The sequence below is a fragment of the Azolla caroliniana genome, unplaced genomic scaffold, assembly GCF_043228905.1.
Source record: "Azolla caroliniana isolate FFs.n. ecotype wild unplaced genomic scaffold, voAzoCaro1.0.p SCAF_5, whole genome shotgun sequence".
NCBI lineage: Eukaryota > Viridiplantae > Streptophyta > Polypodiopsida > Salviniales > Salviniaceae > Azolla > Azolla caroliniana.
This window is the reverse complement of record NW_028230440.1, coordinates 13,289,777-13,314,457: the sequence shown is the minus strand read 5'-3', so window position 1 is coordinate 13,314,457 and position 24,681 is coordinate 13,289,777. Positions and strand designations below refer to the sequence as shown.

The following is a 24,681-nucleotide window of genomic DNA, read 5'->3' as shown; positions in this document are numbered from 1 at the left end:
CGCGAATTCAGTTGTAGATACACGTCAGAGCAGAATGGCGTGGCCGAGAGGAAGAATCGGTGAGTTGTGGAAGCGGCACGAGCAATGCTGGAGGAAAAGAGCTTGCCCAAGTTCTACTGGGCCGAGGCGGTAAGGACCGCGGTATACATCCAGAACCGGATCGGAGACAAAATGTCGGCGCACGAGCTATATTTCGGAACGAAGCGGAACTTGCGACACTTGAGGGTGTTCTGTAGCATTGCGTATGTGCATGTACCGAAGGAGAAAAGGAGGAAGCTGGACGCAAAAGCTGAGAAATGCATCTTGGTCGGTTACTTGGACGAGCAGAAGGGTTATAAGTGCTATAACCCTCGCACCAAACAAGCACGTGTTTGCCATGACGTTGTGTTTGACGAGTCCGCGTCCTGGTACCAGCCCCCGACTCCAATCCGAGTTCTGACGATGAGGTCAGCGAGGCCGAGATGCCTCCGGATGAGCCCAAAATCGAGACCCGCGAAGAGAGTCCGATTTCACTCCGTTTAACTGGACCGATTGGACGATTGAGTCAGTACGATCTGTCTGATGAAGAGCCGGCGAGTAGTGGAGACTCGGCCATGCATTCCCCGCGCAGGAAGCCGAGGAGACGGCTTACGCGCAAAGAGAAAGGGAAGAAGAAGGTGTCGGATTCCGGCACGGATAGGAACGAGTCAGACCGACGCGAGTCCGACTCCGAGGGAACCGGTGACAGGTCTTTAAAGGTGAAGTCCGCGTCGACCGAGAAGGCCTCGACATCGGCTAATGTGAGATTACGCCGATCTACCCGCCAGACTAATCCTGTTTTGCGGTTCGGATACAACGAGTACATGGCGCATCATTATGCGTACATGACCCGTGTAGCGGAAGTGCGAGAGCCGGAGAGCTACGCAGAAGCGGCTAAAGACTCGAATTGGCGTGCCGCGATGGAGGAAGAGATGCACGCATTGGTGGAAAACGAAACCTGGGATCTAGTTGACGCATTGAAGGGTGTGAAGCCAATCGGATGTAGGTGGGTGTACAAGGTCAAGTACAACACCGATGGCTCAGTCAACTGGTACAAGGCTCGGCTAGTGGCAAAGGGCTACGCGCAGAAACACGGCATTGACTACGATGAGACGTTTGCGCCGGTCGTGAAAATGTTGACCGTCCGTGTTTTTCTCGCAGTAGCTGCGGTGAAGGGGTGGCACTTACATCAGATGGATGTAAAGAATGCGTTCCTGCAAGGTGACCTTGAGGAACAGGTGTACATGGTAGAGCCCCCCGGATTTCACTCTAGAAGGAACTCCTCGGCAGTATGCCAACTGAAGAAGTCCCTTTACGGACTGAAGCAAGCCCCGCGTGCCTGGAACGCGAAGATCACGCAAAAACTGCGTCGGATGGGCTTCGTCACGTCAAAATCGGACTCTTCCTTGTTCATCCGGAAAGGTCGAGTCGGACCGGTTAGTATTTTACTATATGTTGATGACTTGGTCATCACCGGCGCCGACCTAGGTGAAATCGACCGCGTGAAGCTCCAGCTTGCGGCATCGTTCGACATGAAGGATCTAGGGGACCTTCATTACTTCCTCGGGATCAAAGTGATCCGTACCCCCGAAGGCATACTGATCAGCCAACGTCATTACGTGCTGAGTATGCTCTTCAAATTCGGGATGGCCGACTGTAAGTCCGTCTCGACTCCTCTGGACAGAACCGTCAAGCTTCGTCCCGATACGGGAAAGGTATGCGACCCGACGAGGTTCCGACAAATTGTCGGAAGCCTCATATACTTGACCATCACCCGACCCGACCTCAGTTATCCGGTCGGAGTGATCAGTCAGTTCATGGCGCGACCTACCGAGGAGCACCTTCAGTGTGCGCAACGCATACTTCAGTATGTCAATGGCACTAAGGACCGGGGATTGCTATATCGGACCGGTGCAGCCGCGCAGTTAGTCGGCTACACCGATGCTGATTGGGCTGGCAACGCCGCCGATCGCCGATCGCCGATCCACGTCTGGATACGCGTTCTCCCTCGGGAGTGCCGCAATCGCGTGGAGCAGTAAGAAGCAGCCGATAGTTGCACTGTCGAGCACCGAAGCGGAGTACCGAGGAGCGGCTGTCGCGACATGCGAAGCCATATGGTTGAAGCGGCTACTTAAGGACTTGCAAGAGGAAGTGTCAGATCCGACGACGATCTACTGCGACAACCTCAGCAACATCCAGCTCGCGAAAAACCCCGTTTTCCACGCATGAACCAAGCACATTGAGGTGCACTACCATTTTGTCTGTGAGCGTGTCCTTTCTGGAGAAGTCGAACTTCAGTACGTTCCGACGGATCGGCAGAATGCCGACATCTTCACCAAGCCTCTTGGTCTGGACAAGTTGCGGCAATTCTCAAGTGCGCTCGGTTTGCTTCACCTCGACGTGCCAAACTTGAGGGGGAGAACAATCCCGAACGACCAAGCAAGGCAGTAGGAAAGGAGTGGAAACCGCGACACCGAGTCGGTTGACTCGGTTGTCGAGTTCGACTTCGGATTGGCTGAAGAAGCCGAGGGCAGACCTGCGGAAAAGTCCAGAACCCGACAGAAGGGGAGCAACCGAAGGAGAGAGCCTAAGCCAACCACGCATGGGGAAGATGACGCCATCGAGGGTGAGAAGACCGAAGACAAGTTGGAGACAGCCAACTCGGACGAGAGCGAAAACCGATCGGAGGTAGCCGAGTCGGTTCGGATGTTTGATTCAGATAGGCTGAATCAACCGAGGCCCAAGCGGAAGAAAAGGCAGCAGGAGAAGCATCAACACCGCAACAACAGAAGAGCTGATAAGGGCCAAATGAGCAGACAAGCCGACTGGAAGGGTCGAACCGCGCGGAGTCGAACAGGTCGTGGAGCGCGAGCGAGGCGTGAAGCCAGGAGGAACTGGAGCTGTGAGCCCGAAGATCCTGAAGAGCCTCAAGTTGAGCTTGAGGGGGAGTGTTGAGAGACAAGCTCAACATCAACCGGATCGGCTGAAGAAGTCGAGGACTGGATCGGTTGGGACCGATCGGTTAGGCCAAATGCGTAAACCGGTACGCAGACCGGTGCGTAGGTAGGGCCGGATCGGTGCGTAAACCGGGAGGCCGTTAGGAAAGATATTCCGTGAGGAATATATTTGGGAGTTAGTGTAGGAGCTCTTAATGAGCATTGAAGTACTGTCAGTACTTCGGTTAGTCCTTCTAGGACTTGTATAAAAGTTTTCATTGAACACACATATGTATAGAGTGTGGTGAATAGAGATTGTGTATTTTTTGAATATACCTCTTGTGTTTTCCTCTCTCACTCTCTCTGTCTCTCCCGCGTATACTGTGTGAACTCAAGCTCTCCATTAAACCTAAGTTTTTCTTCCTTGTGTTCGGTCTTCATACTTGCTTCCGCACGTTACTTTTACAAAGGTTGCTAAAGACTGGTGTTGAACCGGAATGGTTCAACACTAAGTAGATCTTCGACTTATATACTGTACATCAGAATGTGCATGATCGCCATTTGGCGGTCATCTAATGTGTCTAGTGCTCTAGAGTTCTTGAATAATAATAATATGAAAATGTATTTATTAATGAAAATGAGTTAGTGCAATGGTTGAAGTGTAAGACCATTGTTTGAAGGTCACAAGTTTAAACCTTGATATTCACATTTTGTGACATCATCCCCTCCTTTGTCGATGAGTTCCATGAGTCGCAATGCATGAACTAAGTTTTGGTTTATGGGGATAACGAAGATGAAACTCTTGTATAAGTTCAGAGGCATTAGTGACGTTCGTTGCAGGTTCCCAGGTCTGATCCGTAGGCATGTATCCTAGCCAATCTACTAGATAATATAACTTATTGCGGATGACCTTAGAGTCCAAAATAGCTTCTACTTCATATTCAGGTCCTTCAGCAAGTTGAACCAGAGGTGGTGTTGGGATAACCCGATTTGGAATAGAACTTGATGTCCATGGTTCTAATAATGAAACATGAAATACTGGATGAAGACGCATATGTGAAGGTAGATCCAGACGAAATGCAACATCGTTGACTTGATGAGAGATTACAAATGGACCTAGACGTTGGAAATCCAATTTGGCACTTGGTTGAGTAGTTTTCACATTACGACGCAATAACCAGACATGATCACCAACTTTAAACTTAAGGTCTTCAAGTGAAGAATCTAAGCGATGTTTATCCGCCACCTTCTTGTACTTGGCTTGAGCATGAAGCAAATTGTGAGAAAGGTTGGTTTGAATTTCTTTGAGTTTTTCTAGACGATCTTTGACCGTGGGATTTTTGAGACTTTTGGACATTCGAGCATCATCCATCGAGGATGATACCCTGTGTTTGCAAAGAACAGAGTGAATCCCGTAGAAGAATGGATTGAATTATTGTAAGCAAATTCTGCCATATGTAAGAAATCCATCCAATCATCTTGTTGATAGTTGATAAAGCAACGGATATATTGTTCTAATGTTTGATTTGTGCGTTCCGTTTGCCCATTGGTTTGAGGATGGTAGCTTGAAGATAGTTTACGAGAAATTCCAAGGCTCTCAAGTAAGTGTGTCCAAAACTTTGCAATAAATTGTGGTCCATGATCACTAATGATTTCATCTGGAAGGCCATTGTGCTTGAAAACTTCTCACATAACAAGACTTGTCAATTCTTGACTAATAAATGTTTTTCTACATGGAAGAAAATGTGCCATTTTCGTAAAGCGATCCACCACTGTAAGAATTGCATCATAGCCTTGGGAAGATGGGAGATCTATGATGAAATCGATAGAAATGGATTTCCACGGACCATCTGGAATGGGCAATGGGTGCAACAAACCATATGGCCAATGTCGAGGCATCTTTGATCGACAACATACATCACAAGTAGAAACATAGTCTATGACAAATTGACGAACCTAAGGCCACCAATAGTTTCGGGTAACTAGCTCTAATGTTTCCAAAACTCCGAAATGTCCAGCTAGCGGTGAATCATGGCAGTGATGCAAGACTTCAAGTCGAAAAGGTCCATCGAGAATATAAGTACGGTTGTTTCGAAAAAGCAACCCATCATGCCAACTGAAGTTCCCATAATCCATGCGAGAAAACTTGGAGCGTGAACAAGAAGCACGATCTGGAACAATGTGGTCTAAAATATCTTGTGCAAAATCATCTGAACCAGTGCTCGAGCAAATAGAATCGAGAAATTTTGAATCCAAAGTTGTCTCAACAACATTTGTCACCATTAATCGTAGACAAATAGGGATCAAAAGGACTTGTTCTTGATTGTCGTAAGTTGGGTCCCCCGGTTTTGGTGCAAAATAAGAGCGTCTTGATAAGGCATCAGCTTTACCTTGTTGTGTTCTTGGTCGATATGTTATCACAAAGTTGAACCGTGTTAGAAATTGTGCCCACCGAGCTTGTCGTCGATTTAGAACTTGAGCATTTTGAAAGTATGTGAGGTTTTTATGATCGTTGTAAACAATAATTTGGTGGGGAGAACCTTCCAAGAAGTGATGCCATTGTTCGAAAGAATCAACAATTGCCAACAATTCTTTGTCATGGATTTCATAATTGATTTCTGCAGGTTCAAACTTTCTTGAATGAAATGCAACTGGATGTAATTTCTCATCATCCGCTACTTGCGATAGAACACTTCCTAGTGCAAAATCAGATGCATCAGATGCAGATGTAAATGCTTTCTTCAAGCTATCAAATGCATCAGTTGCGCTTGATGTCCATACAAATGGCCGATTCTTCTGTGTTAGTTCCATGAGGGGCAAAACAACTTTTGAGTAACTCTTGATGAACTTGCAGTAGAAATTCGCAAATCCCAAGAAAGATTGTTGATCACGAACTGAGCCTAGTTTTTTCCAATCTAGAATTGTTTGTACTTTCTTTGGATCCATAAAAATACCTTCTGGAGAGACCATATACCCTAGAAACTCGACTTGATTGCGGTCAAAGAAACACTTCTCTAGTTTGGCATAAAGGCCAAATTCCCGTAATTGTTGTAGAACTTGTCGAACATGATTATTATGCTCCTCTTGTGTCTTTGAGTAGATTAGTATGTCATCCAAGTAAATTATCGTGAAGATATCGAGGAAATCTCGAAAGATATCATTTGCCATATGTTGGAAAACTGCTGGAGCATTTGTAAGCCCGAATGGCATTACTGTGTACTCAAAGTGACCATATCGTGTGCGAAATGCAGTTTTCCATTCATCACCAGGTCGAATACGAACAAGGTTGTAAGCTCCTCGTAAGTCTAGCCTTGTGAAGTATTTCGCCCCATTGAGACGTTCCAAGAGATTTGGAATCAATGGTAGAGCATATCGATTTCGAATCATAACCTTGTTCAAGCCTCGATAGTCTACGACCAAACGTAAAGAGCCATCTTTCTTCTTAACAAAAAAAATAGGAGCGCCAGCAGGAGAATGGGAATGTCGAATAAAGCCATTTGCAAGATTCCCATCAATATATTCTTGAAGAACTTTCAATTCTGACGGCGAAACGTTATAAATTGGTCCCCATGGTGGTTCCTTCTCAGCATGCAAATCAATGGGACAATCATATGGGCGATGATTAGGAAGTGTTGTGGCCTTTACCTTATCAAACACATCGGAAAATTCTTGATACTTTGATGGCAAATGGACCTCTGAATCTTGTGGGTTTGAGAATGGGGTTATGATTACTGCAAACACAAACATATCTTCTATTGTAGCTTCTTTATGTAATCTTTTGAGAGAGATAGTTGATATATGTCTTGGTGTTAGGTTTGAGGTTGATGTGGTGATGAGCCCTAAAGTGTTGTCTCATGAGTCTATGATTTCCTGCTTCTTCCAATCAATCTTTGGATTATGAAGTTCAAACCACGGCAACCCAAGAACAATTGGATGGTCGGGACTGCTTATGATATTTAAAGATATTACAGTAGCTAAATTACCAAGAACTACACGAATAGGCTCTGATTCTTCAATAATATCTCTTGATGCAATAGAACATCCATCAATTACTGCTACTGATGCTGGACGAAGAAGCTTATAAAGTAGAATTTCTTGTGTTGTGGCAAAATCCCGATCCATCAAACATGAGTTGGTTGCTGAATCCAAGAGCGCAGATGCAAGAACTTGATGACATCTTGATGTGCTGAGTTGAACTTGCGCTGTGAAAACTTCATTGACTCGGATCGATGAAATGGAACCTAAGCTCGGAACAAGTTCTATATGCTTTGGTTGGTCCAACCAAATGGCTCCGATTTTGGCTGGACTTACTCGTTTAACAACTCATCTAGTTGGCTTAGAACATCAAAACTATTGGATTGAGGGTTGTTGACAAGAGTTCTTGGTTTATTGGCTTTGACTGGAGAACATGAATCAAAATTCTCAATAGCACTTACTTGATTTAATTGTCTCTTTGGTCGATGTGGACAATGTATTGCTATATGTCCTAGACCACCACAATATAGGCAAAGTCGATTTGCTCGACGTCGTTGTTTCTCGGCTTCGGACAAAGGACCTCGACGACGTGCTGCATCAATCTCCATTGGAGTAGGTGCATTAAAAGAATTAGGATTAGGAACTTGCACTGGTCCTAAAGGTGGTGAGGCTAATGTTGAGGCATATGTTTGCTCAGATCTAAGGTGTGTCAACGTTTGTTGGCACTCAGAACGTCTTTCAAACAAACGATTGTCACATCAAACTGCACGGCTAATAGTTTCTGTCAGTGATTTGGGTTCATCATGAAATGTTAAGAGCAATTCTTTAACATCATTATGCAAACCATGCTGAAACAAGTCCATCATCGCTGCTTCATCCCAAGGGATATCACAAGCAAGAAGACTAAAATTAGTTGCGTCAGCTGAGGCTTGCCAATCTCCTTGGCGCAACCTACATATCTTGTTTATTGTTGTTCTTAGACTATCAGTATCACCAAAAGTAGCTTGGAATTCGTTGATAAAGGTATCAAAGTTTTCTAGTATTGGGGATTTCTTCTCTAGCAATGGTGCAAACCATGCTAGTGCGATTCCTGTCAATAATGTTCCAACTAACCTCACTCGAGCTGCGTCAGTTGGATATCGGTTGGCATGCATATGAATTATAAGGCGTACTTGATTTAAGAATCCTCGGAATTGAGACCTTGTACCATCAAATTTTGTTGGTAAACTAAATTTGGGTTCTTTCAACAAACTTTGAGAGGTTGAAGCTTGTTGTCGAAGAGATAACACAATAGCTTCAAGTTGTTGGACACGTTTCGAGAGTTCCTCATGTTGTTGTGCCTTTTCAATGCTCACTTGTTGCAAGTCGCCAAGAAGTTTATGATTCTCTTGTTCCAATGCAACAAATTTTGTTGTTAGGAGGTCAAGTTCTGAGAGAATACGCATATACTCTTGTTTACTGATGGTCTCCATTGTGACGGAAAAACTTCACTAGATACTCGAGAAAAAAAATGTGGGATTCCGGTTCAAACTGTCGCGACCCAAGCTTCGAAGACAAGGTCTATTTGGAAGAAAAGAAGATAATAACAAACGAGAAGATGTTTACAAGACAAAAATACAAGAATTTCTATTACCAGAAACCAAGATTACAAGGTTGCTGAAGACTGGTGTTGAACCGGAATGGTTCAACACTAAGCAGATCTTCGACTTATATACTGTACATCAGAATGTGCATGATCGCTATTTGGCATACATGCTGTGCGCCACTTGGCGTACAGGGTGCATGCCATTTGGCGGTCATCTAATGTGTCTAGTGCTCTAGAGTTATTGAATAATAATAATATGAAAATGTATTCATTAATGAAAATGAGTTGGTGCAATGGTTGAAGTGTCAGACCATTGTTTGAAGGTCACAAGTTCAAACCTTGATATTCACATTTTGTGACATTCCTCTCGGCCACGCCGTTTTGCTCCGACGTGTATCTACAACTGAATTCGCGCCGAATTCTCATCTGTTGTAAATAACCGTTGAATTGACCGGAAAAATATTCTTATACGCCATCCGACCGCAGGCACTTGATCTTTCTTCCTGTTTCCGTTTCCACGAACCGTTTGAGGTCCCGGAAACAGTCGAAGACTTCGCTCTTCCTCTCAATGAGGTAGATCCACGTGTGCCGCGTGTAGTCGTCTATGAAGGACACGAAATATCGGCTCCCGCCAAGACTAACGTTTTGTGCCGGCTCCCACACATCGGAGTGTATCAAGTCGAGCTTGTTTCGGCTCCGGTTACGCTTGTTCGGGAAGGGAAGTCGGTGTTGCTTCCCAAGCTGGCAGGCTTCACAATTTTGTGCCTTTCGACCACTAAATTTGGGCAATCCGAACACCACCTGTTTCGATTGCAGGTCTTGAAGCCGCTGGTAGTTGACGTGGCCTATCCGCCTGTGCCATAAGTCGATGTCCGACTCGACTTTATGTCCCTTCGCGAACATTGCGGTGCCACCGTCACTAGAGTCAAGGATAAACATCCTCCCATCTCTGCGCCCTTGCGCAATAACACGGCTTTCTTCCTCAATAAAGCACCTGAGATGCGTAAACTGAACCTGCATCCCCTGGTCGACGATCTGCCCGACCGACACCAGGTTCTCTGTGATTTTTGGGACGTGTAACACGTCCATGAGTTTCCCATTCTGCCCGACATGGCTCAAGGGAACTTCACCGACATTCGCAATCGGATGCGGAGTGTTGTCTCCGGTTGCGACTACTCCTGGTTGCGTCGGTTTCTCAAGGTATGAGAACCACTCCTCGTGGCACGTCATGTGGTTTGACGCGTCGGAGTCGACGTACCACACCTCCTCCTACTTCGGGGTGATCTTCTTCATTGAGTTTGCTTCATGTCTCGTCACGAAGACTGACCCTTATTTGACTTTTCCAGAGCCTTCGGCGTAGTGCGATCGCTGCCGGTTTCCTTTGTCGGTATGTCTGGAACCGGTCCTCTCCGACTCGGCGCGCTTTTTTCAACACTCGCTCTCCCTTGTGGCCTTTCTTGCCACAGTACCAGCAATCCACGGCGGATTTCCCTTGCCGGTTTTCGTTGCCCCAACTCCCCCTATTTCCGGAGGGTCTGGAATTGTTGTCCGCATCACTTTGGTGCCTTCTTCCTTGATCCTGTCGGCCGCCTCCATTGCGTACCGACTCACCTCGTCCGTCACGACCTTGGGGCCTATCTCCTTCCGTGTACAACATCTTGTTGTCGGTGTGCGTGCTCGTTGACGCACCTGCATGGTTCTCCTCTACCAGGAGCATCGACTGTAAGTCGAAAAAGGACGGCGTATTCTCCCGGGTACACACAGCAGTTCGGAACGCCCCGAACTTCGACGCCAAACCCCTGAGACAGACCTGGACCATCTAGCCATTCCTCTGTCCATCGGTTTTCTTGTTCTTCTTCGTTGGTTTTTCCTTCAAGCAAAGTCGGCTGTAGAGGTTCTCAACCCTCGCGCTCTGATACCATGAAAAGAATTGCGTGTGAAAGCAATACAGGAAACTGAACAACAAAAAACGCAGGTTTAATGGAAAGCTTAGGTTTGCATAGTACTCACGGGAGAGACAGAGAGAGTGAGTGAAACACAAGAACTTAATTCAAAAATAATACTCAATTTGTGCATAGAATGTGCTCAGTGAGCACTTTTATACAAGCCCTAGCAGTCGGGCTGACACAAGTACTGACAGTACTTGACTACTCATAAATGAGCTTCGACTCTTACTCCCAAAACTATTCCTTACGAGGAATATCTCTCTAACGGCCTTTCGGTTTACACATTGATATGGCCTTCCTACGCACCAGTCTGCGTACCGGTTTACGCACCTGTTTTACGCACTAGTCTGGCCTAACCGATTGGTCCCAACCGATCCAGTCCTCGGCTTGCTCAGCCGATCCAGCCGATGTTGAGCTTGTCTCTTAACACACCCGAATGATGCAGGATAATGAGTTATCAAATAACGAGAAATCTGCTCCTCAATCCGAGATATTACCAATCGAGGAACAAGACGAGACTTGGAGAAATTTGGCCGACTATCAAGTTTCATTACCTTTGTCAGGATTACTAAAATTAGTGCCCTATTCTAGAGAAAAGGTGGCTCTTCTTGCACAAAAAGATGGAGAACTAGTATCATTTACATATAGTCAGTTGATCACAATGATCCGACGATCATGGATGAACAAAGTCCTTGAATAAAAGTGATAATTCACGGTCACAAAGTTGCCAGAACTATTGTTGATCGTGGTTAAGGAGTTAATGTCATCAATAAGGATGGTAGACATTTTAGGGGGCCATGCTTTTCAAATATCATCAGTGGTGCTTCATTTGGATGCTCCTGGAGCATATCCACTCTTGTTAGATCGACCATGGTTAAAAATGACTAATATTAAGCAAAATTGGAACAAGAATGTGTTAACATTCAGGAAGGGTAAAACTAAAATTTGGATATCAACTCAGGACAAAGTCAATATGGCTCATCAATGTCTACCAGTTCATGCAGAGTCAGTTAATATGATGGAAGGACTAGATGAAGCGGAGGAAGACCGATATTTTAATGAGAACCTAAAAATAATTTCGTTATTCGAAGTAAACATTTTGTAGACGCTAACTTCTTATATTGAAGACAAGGAAGATGAAGTTCCGTTTGATGAGGGGATATTAAAAGAGATTCGATTATAGTAGGAAGCCACGGAAAACGAAATGCAGGTGTCTCAAAGAGTACAAGCATCGGTACTGGAGGAATTAAATTTAGCCGATATCGACACCGACGTAGAACCTAAGACAATACTAATAACGAAATAGATGCTAGCAGCTCAAAAGGAGGAATTAAAGAATTTATTGAGACAATATAAGGATGTCTTTGCTTGGTCATTCGAAGACATGAAAGGATTAGATCCAACATTTTGCCAACATCAGATATATTTACATAAGGATGCAAAGCCTCTACAACAACGCCATTACCGATTAAATCCAAATTATGCGGTGAAAATCAAGCAAGAAATCAACAAGTTACTCAGAGTTGAATTTATTCGACTAGTAAATAAGGCAACTTGGTTGAGTTCGATTGTAGTCATACCTAAGAAGAATGGTAAAATTCGGGTATGTGTCGATTACAGGAAACTCAATGCGGCTACAAGAATAGGCGCATTTTCGTTACCATTTATGGACGATATTCTAGATGTAGTAGTAAACCGTGAGATTTATAGTTTCCTTGATGGTTTCAGTGGGTATAATCAAGTTTGCATGCATCCGGACGATCAAGAAAAGACAACTTTTGTAACCGAATGGGAAGTATTTGTGGCAGTGGCTCCAACGACATTTCTACGGCTAATTCAAGAAACATTTATTGATTACATTCCTGCATTCATGCAAGTTTTTCTCGATGACTTTGCAGTCTATAGTCGAAAGACCAACCACTTAAAACGTTTTCGACTATGTTTAGACCGATGTCGACAAGGTTGATTGAGTCTCAATTTGGCCAAATGTGCATTTGGCGTAACAAGTAGTGCATTGCTAGGACATATAGTAAGACAATATGGAATAGCAGTTGATCCTGACAAAGTAAAGACAATATTAGAAGCACCAGCACCAACCATGCAAAAGCTCTTAGTCGGTTCTTGGGACGAATTAGGTGGCATAGTCAGATGATTCGTTATCTTGCCGATGTGGCCATACTGTTGCACAAAGCAGTGCACAAAACACCTTTCCAATGGGCAACAGTGGAGCAAGATGCTTATGATTGCCTAAAGAAAATGCTTACTAAAGTTCCTGCGGTACAACCTCCAGATTTGGAGAAACCTTTTCACGAATTTGTAGATGCATCAAATGTGGCAATTGGCAGTTCCCTAATGCAGCTGACGGAGCCGAACTGGTATAAGCCAGTATACTACGTGAGTCAGAAACTCTCCACCGCGGAAAGAACCTACTCGACAACCGAGCGGGAAGCTCTAAATTTTGGCACTACCTATCGGTAAGAACTATCCAAAACTTCTAACTAACTTTACTATCTATAATTATTTTTATTTAGTCGGCAAAAATGCTAACTCATTGATCCACCTTGTCGATCCAACTCCGACTCTATCTTTTCTGAACATTGTCGACTCTTACGCTTCCACACTTGTCCGACTCTTACCCTGACTAACTAACACATGGCACACTCGTGGGCCAAGGCCTTGCCTAGTCGAACCCACAGTACGGGTTACGCTTCCCCGATGGGGTCAAGGCCATCATCGTTGTCGTCATCGTCATTTTCGTAGTCGTGGAGTGGAGTATGTCGAACAATTATGGTTTTGCTTCCCCTTCGGGATCTTTGTCGTTGTCGTCGGCGCTATTCTCCTCGTTGTCAACGTTGGTCGGTTGTGGTGGTGGTTGCGGCACGGATGAAGATCCAAGCTCAGTTGTTTGTTGTCGTCAGTTTAGTTCGTAGTTGGCTAGCTTGGTAGTGGTGTCGATATTGTGGGCATGGAATTTCTCCATTACCTGAGTTATTTCCTCCCGATGGCTCGTTGCAAGCTCATACTAGTCCCAAGCTAAGTCTTCTTGTACTGGAGAGATGTGTTCTTCTGTAATTTTGAAGAACTCTTGACCCGACACTTTTCTGTTCTCCTTGTTAGTATGCAAGAGTTGCACTTTGGTTACCTGCGCCAACCATGTCATCCATCCTTTGTCGAGGGATTCGGCTACCAGTTGTAGCGTTTTGAGCTTGTGGGCTTTTATCATCGGTCAGACTTTTTCCTCGCCCATACTTACGTGGTACAGTGTCGTGGCTCATAGTTTCCTTAATTTTGCTATTTGTGGGTTGTTCGAGCCTTCTGCTTGCATTAACTTCGCTTCGGCTATCAGCAACTCGAGTTGTTTGTTCTCATACCTGACTTTTAACACGACGCAGTTTCTTGTTAAATCAGTATTCACCGATTCCAAGCGTCACTTTTCTTCTTCATGCACCTCTTGTGTAGTCTCTTTTGGGAGTTCCGTCTCGGCCATTTGCTCCACAAAACACTCCTCCTGGATTCTGATATACTCCTCCAATTCCTATACCTGTTTTGTTTGCTATTGTGTCTGATCCTGTTGTTGTGCCAATTGTCTTTTTAATCATTGGATAGCATCATCTTTCACATCCAATTATTTGCGAATTTTGTTTTTAGTCAATAAAATGTGGTCTTCTAATTTCATGACCTTGTGCTCTACTGCTTCGGTTCTAGCGGTTACATTCCCCGCTTTCTCCTCGACTTCTTGTAATTGTTGTTGGAACTGCTGATCGGGCTCCGATGTCCAGTGCGTCTGTACTTGAGCTTTGGCTACTTTTAATTTTTCTTCATTTTGTTAGAGGATTGCTGACAACTTATCATTTTCAGCTTGGCTTTTTGTCCATTTGTCTTGTAGCTGATATTCTGCCACCGTGGCTCTCTTGTATGCTTCAACCATGTCTTTAGCTGCCCTATTTGCCCTGTGATATTCTCTATGCACTTCTAGAAGTGTTGTATGTAATGGGGGCAATTGAATTGCCTCACCTTGATTCGTTGCATTTCGTTGTCGGCCGATTTTGTCCAATTGTTGTTGTTCCTCTAGCTCGACAACTCCAATTAAAGACTTTTGGATCAGTACCCAGTCCTTATGTTCTTGGGTCAACCGTTCCGATACTTCCTACAGTCGTTGTGCGAGCCATTCCACTAGTTCATATGATGAGCCGAATTGCATAATGGATGCCATTTCATGTGCTGCCGGTGGAAGTTCGGGTAGCCCTAATGCTTCTCTAGGAGTCATAATTGATGATTTCCCCTTTTCTACCCGGCTTGTGTCATTTGGATCGACATGGCCTTCTTCATTTGTTTGACGAGATTGTGTGTTCATCTTTTGTCTTTGTGTCGGCGGTGTTTCCTCGCTTGGTTGTGTGTAGCGTTGTGCTTTCTATTTTGTCCTCCTCATCCTTTGTGTTGTATTTCCCGATGTCGGTGTTAGGGCCAGTTCTTGGGCCTGTTGTGGTGCTAGGGTCGGTGTCTTCTTTGGTACTTCTCTATTGGACATAGGAGTCGTTATTTACTCCTGTGGTTGCTTTGTTGCCGTTTTTGTTTGTCGGACGGGTTCCGACAAGCGTCGATTCTGGTTCGTGCCATTCTTCTCGTGGCACTTGTTGTCGAGCCTTCGATGTAGCCTATCTTTGTGGTTGTCCCTCTATCTATGAAGTGCTTTGCCGACTCTCCGAACTAGGTGTTGGGCAGTGTACTGTTAACCATTTGGTGAATATCGGCTTCATGGGGTTTCCTCTTTGAACCCCATTGAACTGCTCTATGAGCGCTTTTGCCGTCAAGAGTCCCCAGTCGAACACCTCCCCTTCATATGTTGATGTGATAAAACCTGCCTTCTTTTTAGGCATGCAATAAAATCGTTGACTTATGAATGCTACTTCTAATAGGAATTTAGTGACTTCGTGGAAGAATTCATCGTCTCCACCTTGCGTTTGATAGTCCTTAGCCGATGGCGAGTACTCACCGAAATAGGATGTTAGGACCTCTGGTTCCAGTTTCGTCATAGCATCACTACTCAAATTAAGAATTCGACATACCTGTTTGTTTGTTATCTTGGTTATGTCGATCGGTTGGATGATCTGTGTGGCATGTGGGTGGGGTTCGGAATCTGCAACTTTCAGGTATCCGTCCAATCTCTTGTTCCACAATTACTGTTGCAGTTCATCTGATACTTGAACTGACATGTTGACTTCTTGATATAAGTCGGAACTAGTGAGCGATGGAGCTTTTGATTTCTGTGTGCACAGAGAAGACAAAGAAAACTTGTGCTCTTGAAACCTTTTCTGCTTTTGTAACATAGAAAGTGAAGACCTAGGGTTTTGAGGGAATAGACGGTTCATTTTTTCATTTTTTTCAGAGGCAAAGAGAATATACTATTTATGAAAATATTCTATTTATGATAGTGCTAGTACAAATATAGTAATAATAGCTCCACCACTCATAATTAATAATACATGATTTTTTAGCTTGTCCATATATAGTCTGAAAAAGACCACACCAAGAAGTCATGAAGTATTTTTTGTTAATTTTGTTATAGCTTTGCCAAGACTAGTTTTCTGCTATAGCTTCTTTCTTCTTCTTCTTTTTTCTTAATAATATTATATATATTCGTGACCGTGCCACGTAACCAAAAACCATTTACCCATTTCGGCCTAATTTCACCTAAGAGTGTGCCGACTTGATATGTGTCATTCTTGTAGTCGACTATTCAAAATGGAACTATCCACCGAAATCAGAGTTTTCCGGGCATCAAACCCATCTTCATCTGAAAGACAAGTACTAGCTTATAGATCGCGAACATCTTTTCTTTTTGTTTCCGGTGTCTGTCTACGAACGCCGTTATCTGGCACTATTTCTGCTCAAGTGCACACATAGCCTGCAACCTACTTTCTTCCAAAATGATCAATTGTTCTTTCCAAACTCTTTCTAATTGCTCCTCTTCTAGTCTTTTGATGACTCATACTCATAATGCCAGAAGTTCCTAAATTTCTACTTGCATTACAGCTTCTAACCGAAAAGCCATGATAATTCATGTACAATTTTATTTGTGAAATGAGTACCTTGATCACTGACTAATTCAATTGGATAGCCGAACCGACACCATATGTTTTCCTATAGAAATTTTGTTGTGACAATGTCGTGTTATCCTGTAAGGGTTTAGTTTCAACCCATTTCATACAATAGTTTTTAGCTACTATAATATAACGATTTCCGGTCTTGATAGAAGCTGCCTTAAATGGACCGACAAAGTCCAAGATCCATTTTTGGAAAGGTTCTAAAGGTAATACTAGTTGAAAAGACATCTTGTCCTTTTCTATCGGTTGGCCGATTCGTTGACGAAAGTTGCATTGCCTACAATATTCAACTGCATCCTTAGTGGTTTTCGGCCACCACAAGCCACTGCTCCATATTTTCTTAGTCATAGCTTCTCCCACATAATGTCCACCAACTATACCGCAGTGGGTTTCCTGTAAAATTCCATCCTTCTCAAACTGTCGAACTCTATGCCGCCGTAAGCCATCAATGCCTCTGTGGTATAGTCTGTCGTTTAGGAGACAGAAATTTCCGGCTTCGTACAACTAATCTCTTCCTTTCATCAAGTGACATTTTTTTTTTCCTAAAAAAATATCCTCCATTGGTATTAAAATGACTTCGAATATTGTAAAGCCATGCTGAATGACTCTAGCCAGTCTTTCTAGTTAAGATAAGTAAGAAAAAACCCCTCGGTAATCTTTATAGGCAAAGAAATTACAATGATGCCATACCATTATCCAAATCAGAGAAATGCCCATGCTTTGCATTTGTTCAAATGAATCGAGTGCTTTGTGGCCATGTCCATGCTGGACATATGTTATAATGAGTGCATTCCAAGCTATTCACATCTTGAAAAACAAACTTTTCCAGCACTTCCATGGTTGTTCCAAACCTACACATTTGTCATACATGTCCATCGAAGCATTGCCCAATACCATCATATCATTATCCACAAGAGCTATATCTGTAATGTCACCGTGAATTTATTTTCCCTTGTCAATAGCTTTTAGACTTCCACAAGCCTTTGCTACAGCAAGCTAGGAGACCACATGTAAAGGTAAAAACAATCTCTAGCATGTAAAAACAAGTCCATTCTATCATAATTGCATTCGAAATGGCCACATTTGTAGTTAGAAGCATCTGAAACACATCTTCCTTTGCCCCTTGTCATGGTTTCTAAAAACTTCATGTTGTAGACAAAAGTACTGAAGACCATAGTCAACATATAAACAACATCTCGGAGTATCCAGCTTTTTCGAACTTCATTTTTCCACATTAGCGCTCAACCTTTGACAACAAAAATGCCTACAAAATCAACCAGCTTCATAAATCCTGTAATGTGATCACTTTATCAACTAATTCCAATGTCTGAAGTCAAGCAATGTCTTCCAATGATAGCAACACATTTTGCCTGAGTTGTTGTGTCTTAAAAACATTAAAAATCTCCAAGCTTCAAAACATGTACTCTCATCGACCCTCAAGAAAATGTTTCCAAGTCCACACCATCAACACTCATAGAACAAAAAAGAAAATGAGTCTACCCTCCCATCATGAAGTATGCTTCAGCCCCCGCCAACCTCATGACTCATCCTTATCAAACAAAGAATCTGTTTTATTTTCCCCCATCCAACATCTAGCCGATTACCACCAAAGTCTAGCACAACCATCTCTCGTCGTAGACCACGAAATCCATGTACATACGAAAAACATAATGACACTACTCTCTAGATCCCCTCATGAAATTATGCTTCTTCCTCCGACACCATCGTTAGTCATCCTTGTCAGAAATAGATAATGTGCTTCGTTGTCGATATCAACAATGTCATCTTTTACTATGAAGGTCCTTGAGATTGGAAGACGCGATGACCAACATCCAATGTGCTCTCCTTCTCCCCTCATGAAAGTATGCTTCAACCCCTACACCATCAAAAAATAGAATGAATCACTCTCCTCAGACACTCATAAAATATGCTTCACCATCCAACACTATCTTTATAGAAAATCTGCTTCATTTTCAACATCAACCATTTGTCCATTTTCAGATTCCATTAAGCATCCTGGCATATAGACAACAAACATATTAGTGTAAAAAACTCCCTCATCAACTCATGATACTATGCTTCAAACCCCACACCATCTTCACTCCTCCTTATCCCTCAAAAGAATTTTTCTTCTTAATCCACATCAACCCTCTCGCCGATTACCACCAAATTCCTGCTCATAAGAATATGCTTCAACCGCCACACCATCTACACTCATCCTTATCGCTCAAAAAGAATTTGCTTCTTACATCCACAACAATCATCTCACGATCTCGCTAATCGGCACCAAATTTTGGCTTGCCATGTCCTTGATTTCCACCAAGAGCATCACTTATCCTATCCAACGACACTACTTAATAGTCCATTAGGTAAGTAACAAAACCTGCTGAAAAGTATCAAAAAATACCAATTACTTTGAATAGAAATATATAAATATTTCCCTATCACACCATAGGAACACTTCTTCCTCCCATAACAACATCATTTTCCAACAAAGAAAAGAATTATTATGTTTATCAACAAGTTATGTTGTTATGTGCTATAAGACTGAAATAAGAAAGGACTAGGCGGAGGAAACAACCATCGTGGTGGCACATAATTCCAACAGTTTTCTTGTGTCCCATCCAACCATAGAGGTATTGGCCACCATGTCTGACGAATTTTTCTTCTTTTCTTATGCACCTTTTATGTTGGTCCTTTAATATTATCGTACTCTCCCTTAACTGTATGTGCCAAGTTGTCCCAGAACATCTTTATCATATCCACCACATTTCTTGCTACACCTACACTTCCACCACACCCATAAAGCATTAATCGAGACAATATTCCAAACAAAAGACTTTTTAAAATATTTGCCACCCGGACTATTCGGGAGAACTGATTCAATTCTATTCTCTGACACACGCAATGCTTCCAGACATTACTCCCCTTCGTACATGGATACTTGGACATCCAAAGACCCGCAAAGAACAACTCCCCATGTAAAAATCGCTCCTCTATATTTACAAGAAAACAACCTTAGTATTCTTCCCCAATATTGTTGAGTTGCAATACAAGTCCAAAACAAATGTTTCAAATTCTCCTCCTGTAATTGGCAACACATACAACGACGATCATGAACCTGTCCTTTTAGATGACAACCTATAGGTAAAGCATAATGAAGTAATAACCACTTAAAAGAAATGGCTCTCTGCAAACATGGTAAAGTCCATAGACTTTTCCAGTAAGCTGCCAAATATTGAGGCGATATTGCACCTGACTCCCAATATTTTTGTGCAGCAGGACTTATAGAATGGCGTTGCAACAAGAAGCATCTCCTGTAGGCCACAGAATACTGAAAAAAAGGAAGAGTTCTACTTTCTTGTTCATTTCCCAAAGACCTTCCAACCAACCACCATGAGTAATCAACCAGATCCCAATTAAGCTGTTCCACCGGCTTACTTTGAAATGCCCATAGTTGTCGTGTATGGTCTGCCAAAAAAGGGGTAAGATCTAGGAAAATCTTCTTCTCTAACCTAGCAATTACCCTAATGGTTTTTTGGGAGGTTAGTTGCATAACTTCAGCTTCTTCTTCTACAAAATATAAAAGACCAGCATATCCAACCTCATAAAATCTTATTGTACCCTCATCAGTGTAAGCCCTGGCACCTATTAAAATGCCCAAAGGTGAGAAAAGACCATACCATGTATAATTATTATGTAAGGTAATTTTCCTTTGACAATTATGAAAGGCCTGTTGAATCTGAACGAACATCAAACATCCCCCACATAATGAAGACGAGAATTGTTTTTTGTCCTCATTTGAGAGAAATTGAAAACGGTCCCAATCAGCCACACTTGTAGCTAGTCCTGAGTCCATTTTCCCCCACGATAAATGCGGCCTAATACCTAAAACACAACCAGAGCTATCAGTAAACAAAAGATTCCATAGCAATGGTTGTCTTACAAATTGGGCTTCTGTTGAAGGCGGTTGAAATAATAGAGCCTCTCTAATGTCCTTCCATGCCCTCAAAATACCTCTAAAAACTCTTCGAGAACCAACATTTTGAGCCTTAATTGGAAATTCAGAATTAAACAACCATCTACAACTATCTTGCCACTGTCCTCCTAAGGTAGGCTTAATGTTACGAATATCTAACAACCATAACTTTTTCCACAACTCATCCCCGGGCATAAATCCTCTCACAACATGCTTCGCAAGAAGAGCCTTACTCTGGAGCATAGGATTTATTAAGCCTAGTCCACCTTCACTTATTGGCCAGATTAAAACCGACCAAGCAACTTTTGCAACAGCCCTTGATCCCAACGAAGCACCCGAAATAAAATTACGAACTAAGCGTTGTAATTTCGATATAACGGAACGTGAAAATAACCACTTTGACACAATATACCACATTGATGCAAGCAAAACAGAGTTTGCCACAACTTAGTTGTATCCCAATATAACAATTTATTTCCAACTCGTAATAAAAGGGGTGTTACCATATCTTCTGCTAACAATTCTAGCCCTATTTGACAACCCAGATACCTTACTGCTCTACCTCGAGGCACCCAAATAAAACTTGGAGTTGGCACATCTTGTGGAGGAGAGGAAGACACGACCCAACATCCCATAGACTTGTCCCAATAAATCAAAGCTCCTGAAGCATCACAAAAATATGTTGTTGCTTGTTGAAGATTCAACAAATTCGCCTTTTCTGCAGAAACATATAAAGCGGTGTCATCAGCAAATTCTGAATCAAGAGTCATGGTTGCATATCCTTGTATAGGTAAGGCTATACCATGACTATGTACATTTTCTACAGAAACATATAAAGCGGTGTCATCAGCAAATTCTGAATCAACAGTCATGGTTGCATATCCTTGTATAGGTAAGGCTATACCATGACTATGTACATATTCGCCTTTCCTGCAGAAACATATAAAGCGGTGTCATCAGCAAATTCTGAATCAACAGTCATGGTTGCATATCCTTGTATAGGTAAGGCTATACCATGACTATGTACATTCCTACTCCTAAGGTAATTAGAAAAAGCTTTAGAGACTAAAATAAACAAAAAGGGAGCTAGTGGACACCCTTGTCTTACTAATCTCGAAATTGAAAATCTATAGCCAACATCACCTGCAAACAAAAGAGAACTATGAGCGGTCCTATACAAAGCTGCGATAGCCTTAGTCCATTGCATTGGAAAGCCCATTCGCTGTAATGTCCCTTCCATGAAATCCCAATCCACTCTGTCATAGGCCTTCTCGAAATCTAAAAACAAAATAGCCAAATCTTGTTGTTGTTGCTTTGCAATAGCCACCATTTCCCAAAACAAAAAAATGGTATAAAAAATACTTCTCTCTTGAACAAAACCCATTTGGGAATCATGAATTAGTTGAGGTAAAAAAGGTTGCACGCTCTTTGCTATTGTTTTAGCTAAGATCTTTTACACAACATTAAGTAGTGTTATAGGCCTCCATTTTCGAATATCATCCAAAGGGACGTCCCCCTCTGGAATCAAATATATTAGGCCGTCTGTCCATTCCTGAGGCATATAACCATGGTCAAGAATTTGTTGGTAGGCAGAAATCAAAACATTACCAATCATATCCCAATACTCTATATACCATGAAACCCCCATCCCATCAACACCTGGACAAACATCCTTACCTAAAGCCTTTGCTGCTAACAAAACTTCAGAAGGTTGCAACGGAGCAAGCAAAGAAATTTGCATTTCCAATGATACTCGATTAGAGACCAAAGCCCAAACAACATCCCTCTTAATCACATTATTTCTCAAAATTGGAAATGCTGTCAACAAATGACTATAAAAAGAGGATGTTATGTCCCTCATCTCTATCACATTTGATGTAAAAGACCCATCAACTCGTCTCATATTCGTCGGTTGAGACTTATGTGATTTAATGCGATGAGGTTCAAAAAACCCTTTACAAACTGTATCAGCCTATCTAGTCCATCTTGCAAAGGATTTATGATACCAAAAATCTGACTTCTACAATTACATATCAGTAATTTTTTTCCCAACATCAATAATTCTCGTGGCTAAATCTATAGACCTAGGCCACCTTTGTTGCAAATGTTGTAACGTTGTCAAAGCTCATTTGTGTCTTTCAATCTTGGAATCATAATCAAGATACAAAGCTTTCGCTTTACTTTGAAAAAATTCTTGAATTTCTTTCAACACATGCACCACATTAATCAAGATAGCATCGGATTCCACATCATAATGATATTGAAACCAAATACGTAGCATGCTTCGACCCGTTCAAAATGTTTACAATCGTCTCTAAGAAAAACTGAGTTAGGGATTCTAAATCTACTAGGCCTTCTTGTCGATGATAAAAAGAATTTTAACTTAAGAGGTGAATGATCTGAAAAAGAACAACCAGGTAAAATTCCTAATTGACCACCTCTAGTCCACATAAAAGCATCCCCATAAAACCTATCCAAACAAGAAAGGTTGACCCCTGCCAATCTCCTGTCAGATCTTGAAAAAGATAGAGATTCTGGTATTCTATTAAAGGATTGCACTGACTAAAGATCAACCAATTGTAGTGACATACATAGTTTTTCCCACTCCCTAAATTTTGACCCAAAGATAATGCGTAAACTACCACCTTGCCTATCTTGCACATCCTTTAACATATTAAAATCCCCAACTAATGCCCAATGGTCAATCTGAGGTATTTGTAATAGAATTTCAAACAAAAAACGAGACCTTGCTGATTCAGAATTCGGTGCGTAAAGGTTAAGCAAACCCCACTTAATCGCTCCTATTTGAAAAACAATATATTGTGCTCTTTTATTTGCTAATGATCCATACATACTTAAATGTGAAGCCCAAATATTTGAAACCGCAATACATAAACCCCCCTGGGTATCATTCGGTCCAAAAGCCGCCAACCAGAATTGTTGCCACCTCCCAAGGAGAAGATTCCCATATTTTAAGATGCGTTGTTCCCCTAAATGATGCTCCTGAATAATGAGCACATCTATTGGTCCTACATAAGGCTTTTTTAACTCCTATCTAAAAACCCCTCTCATTCTTCGAAACCTACTACCTCCTAATCCTTGCACATTCCATGAGATTATATTTAGAACATCCATTAATAGAAAAACTAAGTATTATGAAACTATTCTTTTTTCGGCCAAAACTTCTCCTCGGCGTTTTCCTTCCTCAGCAACACGTAATTGTCTTCTAGTTATCATCATATCTTTATCGGAGTATTTATGTGCACGGACTGGCATTGCTTTTTCCAATGTAATACCATCATCTAGAACCAAAGTTACTACCGAAAAGGAAAAATCATTAGTGTCTTGAGAAACCATCGTTTCCACTACGGAGAGGGAATTTTGTTTTGATGGATCCTCCTCATAGATTACTAAAGATAACTCCTTTTCACAATCCATGTCAATCCCCGAACAGTCAATTTGTCATGCCTTGTCCTGAGGCACCGGATGAGGCAAGGATTGAATGATATGCTTCCCTTTATCCCCCAAATGATTACCATTAAATTGCCCCATAGACGAACCCTAAAACTTATGATGTCTATCCTTACTTTCTTTAATAGTCAAGGCTTTATGATCATGCTTCGAGGTTGTTGGATTCTGTATTTCACCAACTTTATTCTTCTCCCTTACAATATTTTGCGAGGAGATATTCCTATCTTCATCATTATTCAAAGTATTGTACGGATTACCATCGAACAAAACTATAGAATTGACTGGTGAGTTAAATTGTTTAAAAGTATGTTTAGCTACTACTGGAGTCCAATCGGATCTCCCCACCTTAGCAGTCGACTTAGGGGCCTCCTCTAATCGATAACATTTCCGAGGACAATCCTTCCCTAAATGCCCAAAATGCCTACATATAAAACATTGATCCGGAAGCCCCTAATACACAATCATTTGGAGCAATGGCTCTTTATTTTCTTGCAAATTTGGCAGCAAAACTGAAGATGGTAAAGCATTATTTCGGGGGGCCAAAATCCTCACCGTTGGTGCTCCTCGTATACGCTCATCTTCCTGTGACGCCTCATCTTTAATCACTATTATAGTACCTAAAAGAGAACCTATTTGAGCTAATACTTGATGCTATTCTTTCTTCAAT

The 24,681-nt window shown here is 42.3% G+C and overlaps 1 protein-coding gene across 1 annotated transcript; it reads right to left on the bottom strand.

Moving 5' to 3' along the window:
- Positions 1–3,672: 3,672 nt before the first annotated feature.
- On the bottom strand, positions 3,673–4,326 carry LOC147864182 (uncharacterized). Its single transcript, XM_087319729.1, has one exon. The coding sequence runs from the start codon at positions 4,324–4,326 to the stop codon at positions 3,673–3,675; it is 654 nt and encodes a 217-aa protein (XP_087175855.1).
- Between the last annotated feature and the right edge of the window lie 20,355 nt (positions 4,327–24,681).